The 18,481-nt window shown below is 46.4% G+C and overlaps 1 protein-coding gene across 3 annotated transcripts in view; it reads right to left on the reverse strand.

The window, feature by feature from the left end:
- The window catches only part of vito (nucleolar protein viriato), a 157,428-nt gene extending 143,610 nt beyond the window's left edge, over window positions 1-13,818 (reverse strand). For 2 of the 3 annotated variants that reach the window (XM_037417986.2, XM_075883356.1), the window contains exon 1: window positions 13,654-13,813. In XM_037417986.2, the coding sequence (XP_037273883.1) occupies window positions 13,654-13,721 (68 nt within the window). In that variant the 5' untranslated portion in view covers window positions 13,722-13,813. Of the gene's footprint in view, window positions 1-13,653 lie in introns of all 3 variants that reach the window. The other variant, XM_037417987.2, reaches the window with a different exon arrangement.
- Between the last annotated feature and the right edge of the window lie 4,663 nt (window positions 13,819-18,481).

Genomic DNA, 18,481 nt, shown 5'->3' on the forward strand with positions numbered 1-18,481 from the left:
CGGACGAATGCTTCGCCCCACTCTCCATCATTCACTCCGTGGATATGCTGCCATTTTTTCTGACCATGCTCAAAAAGCGTTGCAGGGCCCTTTAAGTATTACGTTAAAGCTGGCGCAGATTTTTTACACTGTACACAGACAAAATTGCGCGAAATCTAAATGTTCAGTTTTTACTTTATCTCTGCAGTTGCTATATTGTTATTAGGAGTATCTTTATTTTTTGAAATTTGGGATACATCTTTTCGCTCGTAATGTGCCCGTGACTGATTAGAAGCATTTCACACCAGAAGGTATTTCTTCACCAGTACATCATTTGTTTTGTAGATTATTTTGCAATAGTTTTGCTTGTAACTTTTGAGTAGTTGATGTCCCTTAATGTAGATGGCATCCTACCTCCACTCCCCGAGCAGTTCTCGGGCACAGCTGAGCCAGTTTTACGGGCGAGGAAAAGGCGACAGGTACCCCACACTGGTCTGCTACCTTTTTCAGGTTGTGGGATATCTTATGAACATAAAGAATCACTGCAGGTCTTATGGTTTCAGTTTCTTGTTTCTCCGTGGTAGCTCTCGTACCTTCACTCTTCGCTTTCCGCAAAGCACAATGCTGCACGCACGACGTCGTACACGCAAACCGGAAAAGACTGTACGTACGACGTGGCGTGTAATGCCATCTAGCGCCGGGTCATGTTAGCTCATGGCTGACATGGCGCTCACGTGGTGGTGCGTGTTGTGCAGTGTTGTAGTCTTAGTGGTGGCATGGTAGCAGCATTAGCAGTTGTTCTCTGGTGGTAACGTTAGTAGCGTGCGGACCCAGTCGGCAGCCTTCGCTTATCCCTCCTCATTCACGTACGTGCCCTTGGTCTCTTGGACTGTAGCCTACAAGGGTCCCCTCTACCGTGCGCGAAGCAGCGTACGAGTCTCGAAGACGGCATGAATGTTGGTGCGAAGTTCGACAGCTACGTCGAGTTTGATCGAGCATTCAGACTTTCAAGTCGCTACAAACACTCTTTTTGCCACGAAGGCAAGCAAGACTGTGGACGTTGTGAATTCTCGGCTTTCTGCCGGTCTAACTAGGCTCGACTCAAAGTTAAAATTCGTGAACATAACTTATGTTTGCAAGCACGGAGGTGTTGTGAGAAAGACGGGGACTGGAATTCGTCCGCAACAAAGGTAAGCGCCTCCACCCCCTCCACTCTCGCCTTAGCTGTGTGCTCAGAGCGGGAACTGTGAAACCAAAAAGATTTCTCCTAGGACTATGAAGAAAGACTGCCCGGCCAAAATTACCGTAACCACGTGCCGGGCCAACCAACTACTAGAGGTCACGGTTGTCAACTTGGAGCATAACCACGAGGTCAGCCCGGAAACATATAAGGCGTACTCGGAGTGTCGCCAGCTGAACGAGGAGGAGGTCAATTTCGTTCGACCCCTAATAGAGCTGAATAATCGACCTAGCCTCATCGTGGAGAAGCTGCGACAGGAAGCTGGTAAGAATTTTCTTTATGCGAGATTTGTCGTTTATTTCTCTTCTTAATTTATGTTCGTGCAGGGAAAGCAGTAACCGCCAAGGATATACAGAACCTGAAGTGTGCGCGGCAAGGAGAGGATGAGGCGATCCAGTTGCTGCAGGAGATGAACAACTTGAAAGCAAAGTATGGTGCAAAAGTGCTTCCCATAACAGATGAAAACAAGGAACTACAGATCCTGTTCTTCCAAACTCCACACATGCAGCAGGCGTTTAAGTGCTTCCCAGAAGTTGTCCTGCTCGACGCAACATACCGGACCAACAAGCTGCACATGCCTGCGTTTGTAATGGTCGTACACGATGGATCCGGTTTGAGTCATGTGGTGCCTATGCATTTGTGGCATCTGAGCAGCAGTATATTGTGACACATCTTTTAGAGACATTTGTGCAGGAATGAGTACAAAAGTTGTGGTTACAGACAAAGATTTTACGGAAGTGAACACCGTCAAAGCAGCCTTCCGAGATTCCCCAGCTGTGCAACTGTGCGAATTTCATGAGAAAAAAGCCTTTCAAACTGCAGCTGCACAGATCGGAAAGTCACCTGATGAATGCAATCGTTTGTTAGCCAGCTTTAGTCAAATGCTGCATGCTCCCACACTACAGAAATATAATGAAGCAAAATCTAAATTCGAAAGGTATGCCAGTTCAGAATCCACCAGCTATTTCACTAAAAAGTGAGCAAACATCACCGAGATGTGGGTACGGCACCTTTGCGATGAAGAGTTCACAGGAGGAAACAATACCAACAACCGTGTTGAATCACACAACGCGAAGATAAAAAATGTTCTCTCATCGTCTTCAAAGCTTCATGAAGCTCTTCGTGGCCTCTTCAAGTTATCCACAAGCTTGTCACACGAAGCACATCACAAAACCATCCTTCTAAAGACCTGCGACTCTTATAGCTATGAAGGACATGAAGGTGTGCAGGAGCAGTGTTGCCAAGTCCTCACACCGTATGCCTGCAAGCTGTTCAGCAGTAAGCTGGTGAAACTGCGCCATGAAGCTCAAGAAATTAAAAAGTCACCAGCGCACACCTACGCCGTTTTTTCTACATCCACTGATACCAGGCTCGATGTCTCATATGAAAAACATTCATGCAGCTGCACCACGTACAAAAGGATGAGGCTGCTTTGCGGGCAAATGCTTGCCGTTTGTGCTAAATTTGAAATATAGCCATGTCTGGAGGAAGCTGTCAGCAGGCGATGGTTCGAATCATATCAGGTGGAGTTCCTTGAAGCTACTGAAGTGAACAACCATGAAGAAGTTGACGCTGACTTGGAGTCCACGACGGGCAGCTCTGCGGAAGAACAAGTTCTGTCAATGCCAGGGCCTTCCTTTCAAAAAATGGATAGAAACCAGCGTTTCAATTATGCAATGAGGACACTGAAAGCTATTGCAGACAATCTGGCTGACTGCCAGCCAAACGTCTTTGCACCACAACTCAGTTTCTTAGAGTCTGTGAACACAGCCTGGCTAAGGCAGGAAGAGGTGACACTGAGCAATCATGAAAAAGACGAGGTGCAAGCACCAGAAAATTCCACTTTTCAAGGTGTAGGCTCTGGAGATACGCTGCATATTGATGGAGCGCAGAAGCTGCTCAACCAGAGTCAGCCCAGTGTCACCACGGAACCCTCGATGAGCGGAAGTGACACTGGAAGCTCTGCAAACGAAAAGTGCTCTGCAAGACCCTCAATCAGCGGAAGTGACACTAGAGGCTCTGCGAACCAGAAGGGCACCGCATCCAGCCCAGTAAGCGAGATAAAACTCCCCCTAGTCAAGAGCCGAGGCCGTCCAAGCAAGCGGGTGCTGCAAAGCAGGTTAAAGCGACCAAGGGAACAAGATGATGCCAGACCAGTGCGATTTAAGCAGCTGTCTGAGAAGTCGCAAACACAATGTAAGGAAGATTGCATTTTGCTATTGAAGCTTGCATTTATTCTAGGCACTGTGTTTCCGTTAACTTTGATTTTTTTTTTTTTTTCATTGCACTTTCTTCCCAGTGATATTGTCTGGCCTCATTGGTGACAGCCTGTGCCCAAGGGTGCTAGATGGTGCCTACATCTTACAGGAGCATGACCTGGAAGTTCGTCCCGAAGCCCTGCCCAGTGCTCTGCTAGACTGCAGAGTATCTTTGCCTAAACTAAAGAAATACTTCAGTCCTGATGCATGGGCTCTTTTAACTCTTTCCTTACCGCCAGGAAAAGACCCGTTTTTATGTGGTGCAGAAAAACAAGTTTATCGTTATATAACAATGTTTTTTTGTTGATTGTAATACACCAAAATGTAGACAAATAAATGCACTTTCTAATGATATAAATACAAAACATGTGTTTGCAACACAATAGCAGAAAAAAAATCACAAACAACAAATTTCTCGCAACTACCGCAAAAAAAATGTGGAAAAGTAACCATGGTGGGCACAAATATCTCAGTAAAAAAAATTAAAGATATACGTTTTGTGGCATATTTACGTAGCTAACTATCCTAAAAGTTTCAACAGTACACATAAAAAATTGTTAGCACAGCAAAAAAAAGTTAGCACTTGTGATGACGAGACAATTTTCTGACGGTGCAAGAAAAAAATTTTATCCGCAGATAAAAAATATTTTAGATTCTCTGCAGCCCATGAAAATGTAGAGGAATGAATGGTCTATTTATTTCAATAAATTTAGAAGAAGTTATTATTACACAGTAAGAATAAAAAAATAACAAACAAAAAATTCTCAGGTACACAATTTTTTTTTTCAAAAAAAAGTGGGTGTAACAAGCGAAAAGATGGCAATACAAATTCTGAATATACATTGGTTAGGTAGTAGTTGCTTCTAAAGACCACAGAGGTTACAAGAGTACACGTAAATAAATGTGAGACCACACAAAAATGTTTTATCCCTTGTGGTGGCGGTGCCACTCACCAAAACAGTCTCTGGTCGCGATGAAGCACAAGTAAACGCCACACGTTTCACAAAAGACGCTCGTCTTGTGCTCAACCTTGCGGCTCGCATAGCAGAGCTTGCAGTTGCGCCTAGTTTCCATCACTTTTGGCTTGTGCGCAGATTCTCGAGGGGGAGGGGCGCTGCCAAAACCTGTGGCTTCAATTTCCAGTAGCTGCTTCACAAGCTCCATTCGGAAGGCAAGCTGGTCGTAACGAGGCGCTCGGTGCAGTTCTGGAATTTCGGGGTGCTCTCTCCTATGGGCCTCAAAAAGAATAAAACTGTTCACAACAGCGATGTCGATGCAGTGGAAGAACAAAGTTTTCCACCACCTGACGCACTTCATCAACACATTGTACGATGCGATGAGCTGGTCTGACCTGTCTACTCCAAGCATGCCTGCATTATATTCTTCAACTAGTCTTGGTTTCCTAATTGGGACCTTCTTCCATTGGCCAGCGACCTTTAGTTTTCTTGTTGCAGTCACATGGCTGTTCGCAGTATGGGCAGTGCTCATCATGTGCACCACGCGTCTGTCCTTCCATTGAAGATACAGGACGCCTTGATGCTGCAGCCAGCGAACATCTCCCCTCTTGGCCTTTTTCTCCCATGTGGAGTCCTTCAATTCCGCAGGGAACGTGCGACGATCCTTCCGTGTTGTTCCACAAGCAAGAGTCTTCTGCTCCAGGAGGTATAAAAAAAGAGACGTGGACGCGTAAAAATTGTCCATGAATAGTGTGTATCCCTGGTCAAAATACATTTCACACAGGCTAGTCACGACATCAAATGCGAGTCCATTTACGCTCGGTGTCTCACGCTTCCCGGTGTAAACACTAAACTGCACTGTGTAGCCGGAATAGGAGTCGGCGAGGACCCACAGCTTGTATCCCCACTTGACAATCTTGTCGCGAAGATAATGTCGTATTCCCGAACGGCCTTTGGATTTCACCATTCTTTCGTCGACAAAAATGTAACGGTCTGGCTGGAAATGGAGCGCAGATACATCATTGATGTGCCGAAGTAAAAAAGCAATTCGGTGCAGCTTGCCGTCTGTAGCGGGATTGGTAGCTTCATGATCCGTCACGCTCAGCATACCGAGGAAGGAGAAAAAACGTTTTCTTGGCATAACCCCACGTGAGATTAGCCCAGAAAACAACTCTGCTGTGCTCCAATAGAGGTGCAGGCGAGGCAGTTGCACTATCCCCATGTAGATGAGGAGTCCGATGAACTTCATCATTTCATCTGGGGAAACATTTTTCCACGATCCGTCGCGTTCCGAGTACGTCGGTTTCTCGAGAATGTGCGCCCAGGCGTATTTATTTGTATTCTCGCACATCGCTGTGACGAGTTCCGTTGAGAAAAACAGCAAAAAGAAATCCAGGGCTCGAAGAAACCGACTAGCGCTGCTCCGTCGCGCCATGCCCAGATCGACTCCCGGTTTCCGTCTTGGACAAAACTGCACGCGCTGTGCAGCGGGAGGCATTGAATCGCGCCCATAGGACGTAGAGACCCTGCGGATAGAGATAATAACTGTGACAACACGCTCGGTCCCCTCGCAGGCGCTCACCAACGCGATAAATCCCGTAAAAAAACTCACCGTCGAGCTGACGATGACGTTTCCGGTGTGTTGAGGGCCTCATCGCTGTCGGTGCTTAACTCCGACGATAGGGAATCTTCTTCAGAGCCACTGCTACCACTTTCATCCGAAAAATCTACTCTAACAACACTAGAATCACGAGAAACACGACGATTCCTTTCAGACCCAGCGCGCGACAACGACGCCATGGCTGCCGCTATCGCCAGGCGCTCGCTTATCTTCCAAGCAAGGTCAAAAATCAGCGGGTGTCCGGAAAACCAAAACCGAAACTGACACGGGTTGTGTGCTTCCTGAGCTTCATTTCAGATGGCGCCTCATGTCCATATGGCGCGTTGGGGCGCGGGAATTTCAAATTGAACCCATCGATCAGATTGATCGAAATTGAATAGGCCCGGTAAGGAAAGAGTTTTAACTTCCTCAGGTAAAATAGTGTAACATTTTCAATGCCTCCTTGTTTTGAAAACCTCTATTTTTTTGTTCATAGTTGCTGTAAAGAAGGAAAAAGGGCTGTGTAGTTGTGGCCTTTGCGAGCTTATTGACTATGGGCAGACTAGTATGGTTTGCAGCAACCAATGCCGAGAGTGGTTCCACTGGTGAAGGCATGTTTTCTGGGAACTTCATTGCTAATTTTTCGATAGAAAATGTTAAACTGTGTGAAAAAGGGTTTCAGTCACTCGACTACATAGGTTCTTTCCTTTTCATTTCTTTTTTTTTGCATAAGGCCCCCTTTCTATAGTTAATGAAAAACACTACATTAATGTGATGAAATGCATTTATCTCCAACAATTTCGAGATAAACAGTTGTAAAGCTCGTTTTTCTTGAAGTTCCTCATCAATGGCCACAGCTGTTGCTGTCATTCTGAATCAAAATTTTATTCGCTTCATTTATTTTTGCATAGTATGTTTACTATAATTTTCACAGCACAGCCGTCTTCATTTCAGGCCATTTGCTGAGATCGCCAATGAAACTGCAAGGAAGCTGTGGTACTGCACTCGGAGCACTTCAAAGGCCTCTGATTAAGTTCCGCCATCAGCCTGTTAAGAATAGCACTTGCCAAATGAATGCCATGTGCCTGGGGCACTTTTGATAACTCCAAAGTAACCAAGGTCAATGAAATTATTTGCCCCCTCTCACTTTTGTGGACTTATACACACAGATGCCACAGTATCCTAGTGGTCTTGACATCTGCAAATTTCGTAAGTAGACCTGGTTCGCGAGGCAGATTGATGCAAAGGTGCACAGGCAGTCCTAGTTTGCAATAAATACATCGGCGTTAACACTATTTTACCATGCAATTTTAACAGTAGACATTACCCTGCGGATAGCACTTAATATTCGTAAACGTAGTTGCTTTTCTGCCTGCGTGACATTTTGGCTGCCGTTAATGGTAGCCCTAATTCGAAGCCTCTTGAAAAAGGGTGCTTCATCTCTGCTCTTGTCTGGTTAATTTCCAGGGCATGTTTCAGGATAACAGACAGCCGCCAGCAGTGGCGTAAATCATGGGAGGGTCTCCCTGACGCCTCTTGCGCTCAGGCTGGGGAGGACATTCCTTGCAAGTGATACCCCCCCCCTCGAAATTAATCGTTGAAACACCACATATATGTGCGGTTTGGCAGAACTTAACTCCAGCCATACGTGGTGTTGGCCGTACACGTGGTGCCTGGAAAGATGCGAGGTCGGTTCAGGAGAAAAAAAAACGTAGTGCCGCATGTGTAGAGCTTGGCGTGCGCTGTTGAATCGAGTGCGGAGGTGCAAGCAATGATATCTGCTTGGTCATACCGCTCAGAGGTATGCCTGCACCCACTTTTCGTTTCAACGATGCGCGGATACCCGAGCAAATTCTTGCTGCGAATTTATGTTCCATTCGCGCCGAACAGTATGCATCTCGACGGCCACGGCCATACCACAATGTTCTAGTACACTCCAGCCTTCCTAGTCGCAATAACTCTTTGATTTGGGCGACTAAGACGTTACTTGGATAATTTCAGCGCGACTTGGACAGACAGGAGACACAAAAAACAGACGAGCGCCCGTCTGTGTTTTATGCGTCTCCTGTCTTCGTCCAAGTCGCGCTGAAATGATAAAGTAACTTCCTAGTTGTACCTTCACGAGCACGCTGGTCGCGAGCTAGGTTTCGAGAATTTGCCGCGTCAATGGCCGGAAGCTGTCGAAAGCCTTCAAGATGCTTGCTCCTTGACGCGCATGGAAGAGGGGACCATTGCGCACTACAGACATTCGCAGAGAGAGTCGCATCGCCACCTGGCGCTACTACGCCGTAGCACCATCCGAGCTGTGCGGACGTATTTTCGCGCGCTCCGCCTGTTCGGCCGATTCAAGATCGTGCAAGGTCGGTTGGTGCAGAAGCAGCGCGCAACGAGAGATAAGTTTCTCTTCATTTTTTTGTGTTTGCGAACACCATTATTTTTTTTCTCTCCTAATCAATAAGTAGCGTTGCGAGTACTGTAGGTGTGGGACACGGGCAACGTTGTAGTGACGTTGACCACGTGAACGGGCTGGCTGTTTTGAAGAAGGTCATGCGCCCGCTGAGTTGTTAAAGAGCTAGAGCCGAACACGAAGAGACCTAGTGAGAGGCTACTAGCAAATTGAACACGTATGTGTGCGGTGTAGCAGTAGCTTCAAACAGTTGTTGAGGTAGGAGAGTTAACGGAGGAGGCTGGATAGCGGGATTAGGGTTGAACGTAGGCCTGTCGGGCACTCGGTCCGATGGTCGGGCGGGCGATGGCTAAGGAGGCTTGGAAAACCACGAGCGAGAGTGAGCTGGTGCAGTGCAAAGAATGCAAGCGCTGGTGCTACTTAGATGAGACAGCATTCACGAGTTTGGCCGACGCGCAGAAGGTGAGCTTCGTGTGCAGGCTGTGCGAGGCACTGAAGGCGGCCGTGCAGCGCATGGAGGCTAGCATCAAGGAGCTTCAGGGGAAGCTTAGGGCGGAATGGGAGCAGAGGATAGAACTCCAAAAACAGCTCAGAGCGTCGCGTGAGCAGGAGGAGGCTACCGCCACCCTATTAGAGCAAATGATGGGCGATCTTCAAAAAGAGCGGGAAGGCCGTACCGAGCTCGAGCAGCAGGTAAAAGAGCTAATGGCCCTTTGCCCCGGCCCCGAGCGGTGTGAGATGGAAGGCGTGGGTAGCGGAGAAGGCGACAGGCGGGAAGGAACAGGCGAGAAGGGAGGTCAGAGGGCCGCAGTGTCTGGCCACAGCACGGAGGCTCTGAGAACATACAGCTCGGTGGCGCGGCAGTCTTCAAGCAGAGCAGAAACACAGGACAGACGGCAGAGAGAGAAACAGGTGAAGCAAACAGGGGCGCCATCACAAACAGAAAGCCAGCGATTGGAGCGTAGAAGGGTCCTAGTGGTGGGGGACACTAACGTGGCCAGGGTTAGGGATGGCGTCTTCAACACAGTGAAGGAAGATGGGAGAGTCAGTGTGGAGGCACAGTCAGGGAAGAGCATGGTGGATGCAGTGGCCAAAGCTCAGGAAGCTGTAAAAAACAGCATGGAGGTCGAACATCTAGTCATTATTCATGCTGGGCTCAATGATGTGTTCAAGGGCAAGGATCAGAACCTTCAAAGAAAGTTAGAGGATGGGATGCGTAAGCTCCGAGAAGCCTCTGGGAGTGTGTATGTGACCATATGCACTGTCCCAGATGTCTGGGGGCAGCCTCGTTGGATTGAAAGGAGGGTAGTTGAGGCCAATTGTGTGCTCAAGTGTTTGAGCCGGCAACACGGATACAGCGTAATGGAAGTTAACCAAGACGTGTACGAGCCCGGCGCTCACCCCTTCGCACAGGATGACATTCACTACATTGGTGCGATAGGAAGGAGGGTCGGTAACAGAATGGGTCACCAAGCAAATAACATGGGAGGTAGGAAGGCTGCAGTCAATGATAGATTATGCACTGATGCCACATAGGATGTGTGTTAAGCTCAAGGGAATGCACATAGATGAAGGTGGCTTCATAAGTCTGGGTAGTGATCACAAATGTATCAAGCTAAGTTTTGGAAGAGCAGCGAAAGTGGAAAGGGGACAAGATGAGCAACTACAGGAAAATTTTCATTCAGAAAGGCAAATAGAAATTGCTTCCAAACAAATCGAGAAAGTAATCACTGAGAATAATAAAACTGTGTGGACATACACAAATCTAATTAGACTGTTTGGGCTAGAGCTTGCTAAGGCACATGACAAGTCCCCCCGGAAAAGAAGACACAAGTCCAAGAGTTGGTGGGATGAGGAAGTTAAGAGAGCCATAGCAAAACGTCAGGAAGCCTCCAGGGAACACAGACATGCTGAGCAGCGGGGTGAACTGACAGATGATGTTAAAAGAAAATGGGACATCTTTCTTAAGCTCCAGAAGGGAAGCATCCTTCCTGATCAATGAAAAGATTAGAAGAAAGGGTGCTCAGTGGCTGGAAGAAGTACATAAAAAAGATAGAAAGGCAGCTGGGGTATTTTGGAACTATCTAAACTCGCTAAGAAATGAGATGAGCCTAGAGCAGAAGTTCATAACTACAGCTCAAGGTGCTAGGCTAGAAGGGGAAGAAGCTATTGAATATATAAAAACAAGGGTGACAGAAAATTTTACACAAATAAGTGCCTTATGCACAACAATAGACAAGGATGGATCAAGTGGCACAATGGCTCCATTTTCACATCGAGAGTAGGAAAGGGCTGAGAAGAGGGTTCCAAGTAGTACATCAACAGGCCCAGATGGCACTTCAGTTACGCTGATAAAGACATTGGGTCCCAAGTCTAAACAGGCTTTGAGAGAGACAGTGAGCAGAACAATAATCGATGGTGAAGTCCCTGATGGATGGAAACTTAGCAGGATCAGCATGATCTATAAAGGAAAGGGGGACAAAGATGACATAAACAACTACCATTCTGTAACAGTGACATCAGTGGTCTACAGGCTGGGGATGCAGATTATAAAGGAAAGACTGCAGGCACGGATAGAGGATGAGGGGGTGCTGGGGGAACTGCAGAACAAGGTTTCGAAAACACAGAAGGTTGGAAGACAATCTGTTCTCACTGACGCAGTGCATCGAAATAGCAAAAAGGAACTCAGGCCCCTGTGGCTAGCATTTTTGGATATCAAGGGAGCGTACGATAGCATGGTTCAAAAGGACTTGTGGAGAATACTAGACACACTGGGTGTGGAAGATGGAGTCACTAATCTTTTAAAGAAAATCTATAAAAGTAACAAGGTAGTTAAGTGGGAAAAACAGGTATCTAAGCCCATAGAGGTGAAACGAGGGCTTAGGCAGAGGTGTCCTCTGTCACCCTTGTTATTCATGATGTACCCACAAGGATTAGAGGCCAAATTAGAGAAAAGTGCACTTGGCTTCAACCTCTCTTTAGTCAAACAAGGAAAACTCATTGATCAGGCACTACCAGCATTAATGTACGCAGATGATATAGTGCTAATGGCCGACAACAAGAAAGATTTACAGAGATTGATGGACATCTGCGGTAATGAGGGAGATAGGTTAGATTTTACATTCAGTAAGGAAAAATCACCAGTCATGATTTTTAATGATAATGAAGGTAATGAGCTTAGAATACAGGTCACGCTAGAAATAACAGATAAATACCGATATCTGGGCATATGGATAAGTAATGGGGCCGAGTACCTAAGGGAACACGAAATATACGTGACGACTAAAGGTAACAGGAATGCAGCGGTGATGAAAAACAGGGCACTGTGGAATTACAATAGGTATGATGTTGTGAGAGAAATATGGAAAGGGGTCATGGTTCCTAGTCTGACGTTCGACAATGCGGTCTTGTGCATGAGATCAGAAGTTCAAGCAAGATTAGAAATTAAGCAACGTGGAATAGGTAGGCTTGCTTTAGGAGCTCACGGGAATACACCAAAATCAGGGAGCACAAGGTGATATGGGATGTACATACATTATTTGAGGGCAGAGAAGCTAGCAGCAAGATAAAATTTGAGAAGCGATTGAGAGAAATGGGGTAGAAGCGTTGGGCTAGGAATGTTTTCAGCTACTTGTACATGAAGAATGTCGATACAATATGGATGAAGCGAACCAGGAAATTGACTGGTAAATACTTGGAAAACAGCAGGTGGCCAAACCAAAAACAACTATCGGCTAAAAATAAATTGAAGGAAACGAAGACTGACATGTGGAGAATTGGCATGATTAAGAAGTCCGCACTAGAGATCTATCGAACTTTTAAGCAGAAAATTGCCAAGGAAAGCATCTATGATAATACTCGGGGTAGTTCTCTACTGTTTGAGGCCCAGACGGGAGTATTGCGAACGAAGACATATCGGGCCAAATACGAAGCGGTGGACACGGTATGCAGTGCACGTGGAGAGGAGGAGGAAACTGCCGGACACTTGATAATGTTCTGTAAAGGGCTTCACCCTATAATTCACAATGATGGCGCCGAGTTTTTCAAAGCACTGGGGTTTAGGGACAGGGAAGGCAAAATAGACTTTAAGCGGGCCCGGTAGAATTAACTAGAAGGTTATCTGATTGATTTGATTGATTTGTGGTCTTTAACGTCCCAAAACTACCATATGATTATGAGAGACGCCGTAGTGGAGGGCTCCGGAAATTTCGACCACCTGGGGTTCTTTAACGTGCACCCAAATCTCTGCACACGGGCTTACAACATTTCCGCCTTCATCGGAAATGCAGCCGCCGCCGCCGGGAATCGATCCCGCGACCTGCGGGGGTTATCTGATTGGTGACTAAAGTCAAGGCACGAGTGAAAATTAAACCCTTCACTGCAAAGTACGAATCCGCAACCTCACTATTTCAAGGGAAAAAAAAGATAAATCTAAATGTTAGTTCACTCAGTATTACGGCTAGGTAGCGTTAGCCGCCGCCCCATCTAAAGGGTACCGCCACATCCATCCATCCATCCAACCATCCAGCCGCGTCGTGCGTACAGCCTTTTCTGGTTTGCGCGCACGACGTCGTGCGTGCAGCATTACTCTTCCGCAAAAGCGGTTCGGGGACAGCTGTCAATAACGAGTCAGGGCAATTCTCAGTTTCAAGTCGCTGGATCTGGTGTTTGTGTTAAAGCATGTCATTTTGAGCAAGTACCAATTCGGCCAACAATCAGCATTGGCTAAGAGGTTATCAACCTGGTTGCAGCAACTTCAATCTTGGCCCCTTCCATTGTGTAATTACGTTTACAATGGAAACAAAAAAGAAATGAGCTCACCTGAGTTAATGGCACATCAACTGCGGATCTGAGTTGCGCTCTCTTAATGGGCAGCTTCCGTGATGGCATGAGTGACGTGACTATCACTGCGCTGCGTGTGCTAAAAATCGTTCGCTACCTTTGGCTGTCAACAAACGGGAGGTACGTCGTTGGCACTCCCGTCCTCTCTTCACGCTTCAAGCATTCCGCCATAAACGACACGTTTCGCAAACTCCAGTGCCAACTCACCAGGAAACACGTTCACTCGGCGTTTCCCAGTGGCAGGGCAGATGCCACTTTACGTTGGATGCTACAGTTAATGCAGGATTGTCAACAAATGCGCACGCTTCATCAGCGTCGCGCTGCAACTTCCTGCCAGTGTTTCCAGCTCACTGTAGGTGATTTTCACTTACCGGCGCTCCCGCTCATCAAAAACTAGGTGAATCTTCTTCGGAGGATTGTTGGATCGCTTTTTCTTCATGGTTTACACAAAAATGTGGCTTACTAGGAGGGAGAGTGTGCCCACAGAACACCTGGTGGCGACATTACATTCCAGCACCATTGCTGGATAGATGAATGGACAGATACGGTGGTACTCTTTAGATGCATGGATGGATGCAAAATAAATGTGGCTGTACCCTTTAGATCGGGCGGCGGCTAGCGCCATCTAGCCGTAATAGTTGGTGAACTAACCATTAGATTTATCTTCTTTTTTTTCCCCTTTAAATAGTGAGGTTGGGGATTCGTACTTTGCAGCGAAGGGTTTAATTTGCACTCGTTCCTTGACTTTAGCCACCAATCATATAACCTCCTAGTTAAATCTGCCCGCTTAATGTCTATTTTGCCCTCCATGTCCCTAAACCCCAGTACTTTGAAAAACTCTCCGCCATCATCCTGAACTATACGGTGAAACCCTTTACAAAACATTATCAAGTGTTCAGCCGTTTCTTCTTCCTCTCCACACGCACTGCATACTGTGTCTACCCCTTCTTATTTGGCCCGACATGTCTTGGTTTGCAATACTCCCGTCCTGGCCTCAAACAGTAGAGAACTACCCCGAGTATTATCATAGATCCTTTCCTTGGCAATTTCCTGCTTAAAAGTTCGATAGATCGGAGTTTTTAATCATGCCAATTCTCCACATGTCAGTCTCCGTTTCTTTCACTTTCTTCTTAACCGATAGTTCTTTTTGGTTGGGCCACCTGCTATTTTCTAAATATTTACCAGTCAATAATTTCCTCGTTCGCTTCCTCCATTTTCTATCGACATTCTTCATGTACAAGTAGCTGAAAAACCTTCCTAGCCCAACGCTCCTCCCTCATTGCTCTCAATCGCTTCTCAAATTTATCTTGCTGCTAGCTTCCCTGCCTTCAAATGATGTCCATCCCATATAATTTTGTACTCCCTGATTTGGTGTATTCCCGTGAGCTCCTAAAGCAAGCCTACCTATTCCAGGTTGCTTAAATTCTAATCTTGCTTGAACTTCTGATCTCATGCACTAGACCGCATATTGCCGAACGTTAGACCAGACACCATGACCCCTTTCCATAATCCTCTCACATCATCATACCTATTGTAATTCCACAGTGCCCTATTTATCATCACTGCTGCATTCCTGTTACCTTTAGTCGTCACATATATTTCGTGTTCCCTTAGGTACTCGGCCCCATTGCTTATCCATACGCCCATATATTTGCATTTATCTGTTATCTCTAGCGTGACCTCCTGTATTCTAAGCTCAGTACCTTCATTATCAATAAAAATCATGACTGCTGAGTTTTCCTTACTGAATCTGAAATATAACCTATCTCCCTCATTACCGCAGATGTTCATCAATATCTGCAAATCTTCCTTGTTGTCGGCCATGAGCACTATATCATTTGCGTACATCAATGCTGGTAGTGTCTGATCAATCAGTTTTTCCTTGTTTTTGCGAAATAGAGGTTGAAGCCAAGTGCACTTCCCTCTAATTTGGCCTCTAATCTTTGTAGATACATCGGTAGTAATAAGGGTGACAGAGGACACCCCTGCCTAAGCCCCCGTTTTACCTCTGCAGGCTTGGATACCTGTTTTCCACACTTTATAACTACCTCGTTACCTTTATAAATATCCTTTAAAATATTAGTGACACCATCTTCCACGCCTAGTGGGTCCAGTATTCCCCACAATTCTTCTTGAAGCACGCTATCGTACGCTCCCTTGATATCCAAAAATGCTAGCCACAGGGGCATGTGTTCCTTTTCTGCTATTTCGATGCACTGCGTCAGTGAGAACAGATTGCCTTCCAACCTCCCGTGTTTCTGAAACCTATTCTGCAGTTCCCCCAGCACCCCCTCATCCTCTATACATGCCTGCAGTCTTTTCTTTATAATCTGCATCGCCAGCAGGAGGAAGAAGATGTGAATGGAAGAAGCCCATAGCTTCATTTTCGCTCTCTTAATTCAGTTATTATATTGAGCTCAGGATCTTTTTACCGTGTGTGTGGTGGGTGGACTGTCTCCAGAGGGGCAGCTAAACATCGTCGAGTCGGAGTTTCAGTATGCATCGCGATCAGAATTGCCCCTTAGCGGGCCCGTGCCACATACCTGGCAAAGCCCGGATATAGGGGAAACGAGATGCCGCTAGCGCCATGCGGAGCACCACTTATCCATCCCGCTTGACTTCAAGTTGCTGCAGGCTGAGCAACGATATCGACGTCCCATACAGAGAGCAGCGAGGCCTAACAGTGTAAGAAGAGGCGTACAGAGGAGGAAGAAGAGGTTGACAACGATGGCGTACATCGACGTACTCCCTTCATGAAATGACATAGATGGATACAGAAGCACCCAAGGAAGACGAGGGAGCTTACACGGTGGTCACTTCTCACAAGAACCGAGCTACGGGGATACCGGTGGTGTTCACACCAATCGCAGCCGAGGACTCCTTCAGGAAGGTGAATCCAAATCGCATGGCATCTGAGATAATCTCTGCTATCAATGAGAAAGTGACATCATCAAGAATCAACAGGGTCGGAAGTTTTTGTGTTGGAGTACGGTCTTTGTACTCGGCAAACAAGTTGTTGCTGATCAAGAGTCTGGCTGGATTGCCTGTACATGTGATGATACCTCAGTCTTACATGAAGACCCTAGCAAAGATAAGAGATGTTCCACTTGAACAGAGTGATTATGACCTACTGGAATATCTTAAAGACGCTGGAGTAATCTCAGTCCCACGACAAAAGAGATGGGCAAGAAATGAAGATGGAAGTGCCACGATGCAGCCTATACGTAATGTGATACTCCAGTTTAGACATGACATGCCATTGCCAAAAAAGTTGCTCTCGGCTTTACGGTTCACACTGTCGAGGAGTATATTGAGCCGGCTGTAAGGTGTTACAACTGCCAGAGATATGGGCATATGGCTAAGACTTGCAAGGGAACCAAGAGATGCAAGGTTTGTGCGGGCACACATGATTACAAAGAATGCACCTCGAAGCGTCAGCCTAAATATGCCAACTGTGCTCGACCACATCCGGCGTCATTTGCTGCTCTCGAAACCGTTTGGTATCGGCTGCACAAAGAGAGAGAATTGTAGAAGGGTACCACAAGATACAAAAAGGTCACGCACCCAATGCGGATACAGTCGAAGATGTTCCTGCAGCACAAAGAAATGCAAAACAGTGGCGCCACGACTCTTACTCGGAAGTATTGAAGCGCTCAGCACCAAAACATCGCGTTGGCAAAGAAGTCCTGGCCCTAGAACATGCTGAAGTGGAACTTTCTGCCGGGCCAGACACAGCCAAGGAGCCACTGACCACCAAAGGGAAGGGTCACAGCTGCTTGCTGAGGAAAAATTCTTCAAAAAATGCGATCTCGTCGGAGACAGCCGGAAACGAGCGTCATTTTGCCCATAATATTTGCCCCTCTTAAAGCAATTCTACGATCTCTGCCACAAGCAGTTTCTTTACCAGAAGTGAAATTGCTGCTAGATGTTGAGCATCTTATCTTGTAGTAACCATGGCTACCGAACTATTTAACTGGTACAAAAGACGTGCAATATTCCAGTGGAACTGCAATTGTTTGTAAAATAAGAGTGGAGACTTTCGGAAATTCGTTGCTCAGCACGGGTTTCCGATTTTGTGTATTTCCGAAACAAGAGTATCCACTAACTTTCGCTTGTCCAATTATGTGGTGTACCAAGCAGAACGTCCTGCTGCAAAAAAGCAGAGTGATGTTGTGTGTGAGACACGATATTCCATCGACACTTGTGGATACTTCAAAAACAGATGCTCCGGAATTTGTTAGACGCAAGGTGAAGTTTGGTAACGTTACTGTAACTGTAGTTAGTGTTTACGTGCACCCTCACGCAAATGTTTCATACGCAGAGTTGGCTGCAGTGTGTAGACCTGATCATGATCCCATAATCACACGTGGTGATTTTAACGCGCACCATGAATTGTGGGGTAGTGAGCGTTGTAATGTAAGGGAATCTGCTATAGTAAAAATATGCGAATACCATGGTTACACGATACCAAATGATGGTTCTCCGACATTTCTACGGGGGCATAACTACTGCAGCGTACTAGACATCACTGTGTGCTCCTCTGAATTAGCGCCTGGAGCAGACTGGACTGCAGACGCTAATACAAGAGAAAGTGACCACTTGCCAGTATTATTATATCATCCAAAGTTGAAGAAAACGAGAAATAACCGCACAACAAGGATAACAAATTGGGCAGTCTTTCGGGAACTAAAGATACAAAATCTTGAACCTTCTTCTGACGCAGAAACGTATGCATTGAAGATAAAACATTTTCGAACAAAAGAAACTTGTGCAGTACCCATTCCAGATGGGTATTCGGGGGTTGACGCTGAGTATGAGAGGCTTCGGGCAATACGACGCCGACCTAAAAGAAGATATCGCAGGTCGGGTAATTTAGAAGATTTCAAGGTTGCACAGAAAGTATATTCTGCAATGCATAGCCAACTGCAGAAGCTTTCAACCAAAAGGTGGCAAGATTTATGTGCCCCACTTTCCCCATTTACATCAGCGACTCAACTGTGGAACATGGTACGCGTCCTCCGACAGCCAGTAGTCCACTCGAGACCACTACAGGCTCTAGCACTGTCTCGAGGAGTGAGCGAACGTGTGATTGCCGAAGAATTTTGCGATCTTATACTGAGAAATGGAGAGACCGTCCAAACTAGCGAATGTAAATCCTCAGCAGAATCAGTTTCGGCGGTTGTAACAAAGTTCTCTGCG

Source organism: Rhipicephalus microplus, unplaced genomic scaffold, assembly GCF_043290135.1.
Source record: "Rhipicephalus microplus isolate Deutch F79 unplaced genomic scaffold, USDA_Rmic scaffold_16, whole genome shotgun sequence".
In the NCBI taxonomy this organism is placed as follows: Eukaryota; Metazoa; Arthropoda; class Arachnida; order Ixodida; family Ixodidae; genus Rhipicephalus; species Rhipicephalus microplus.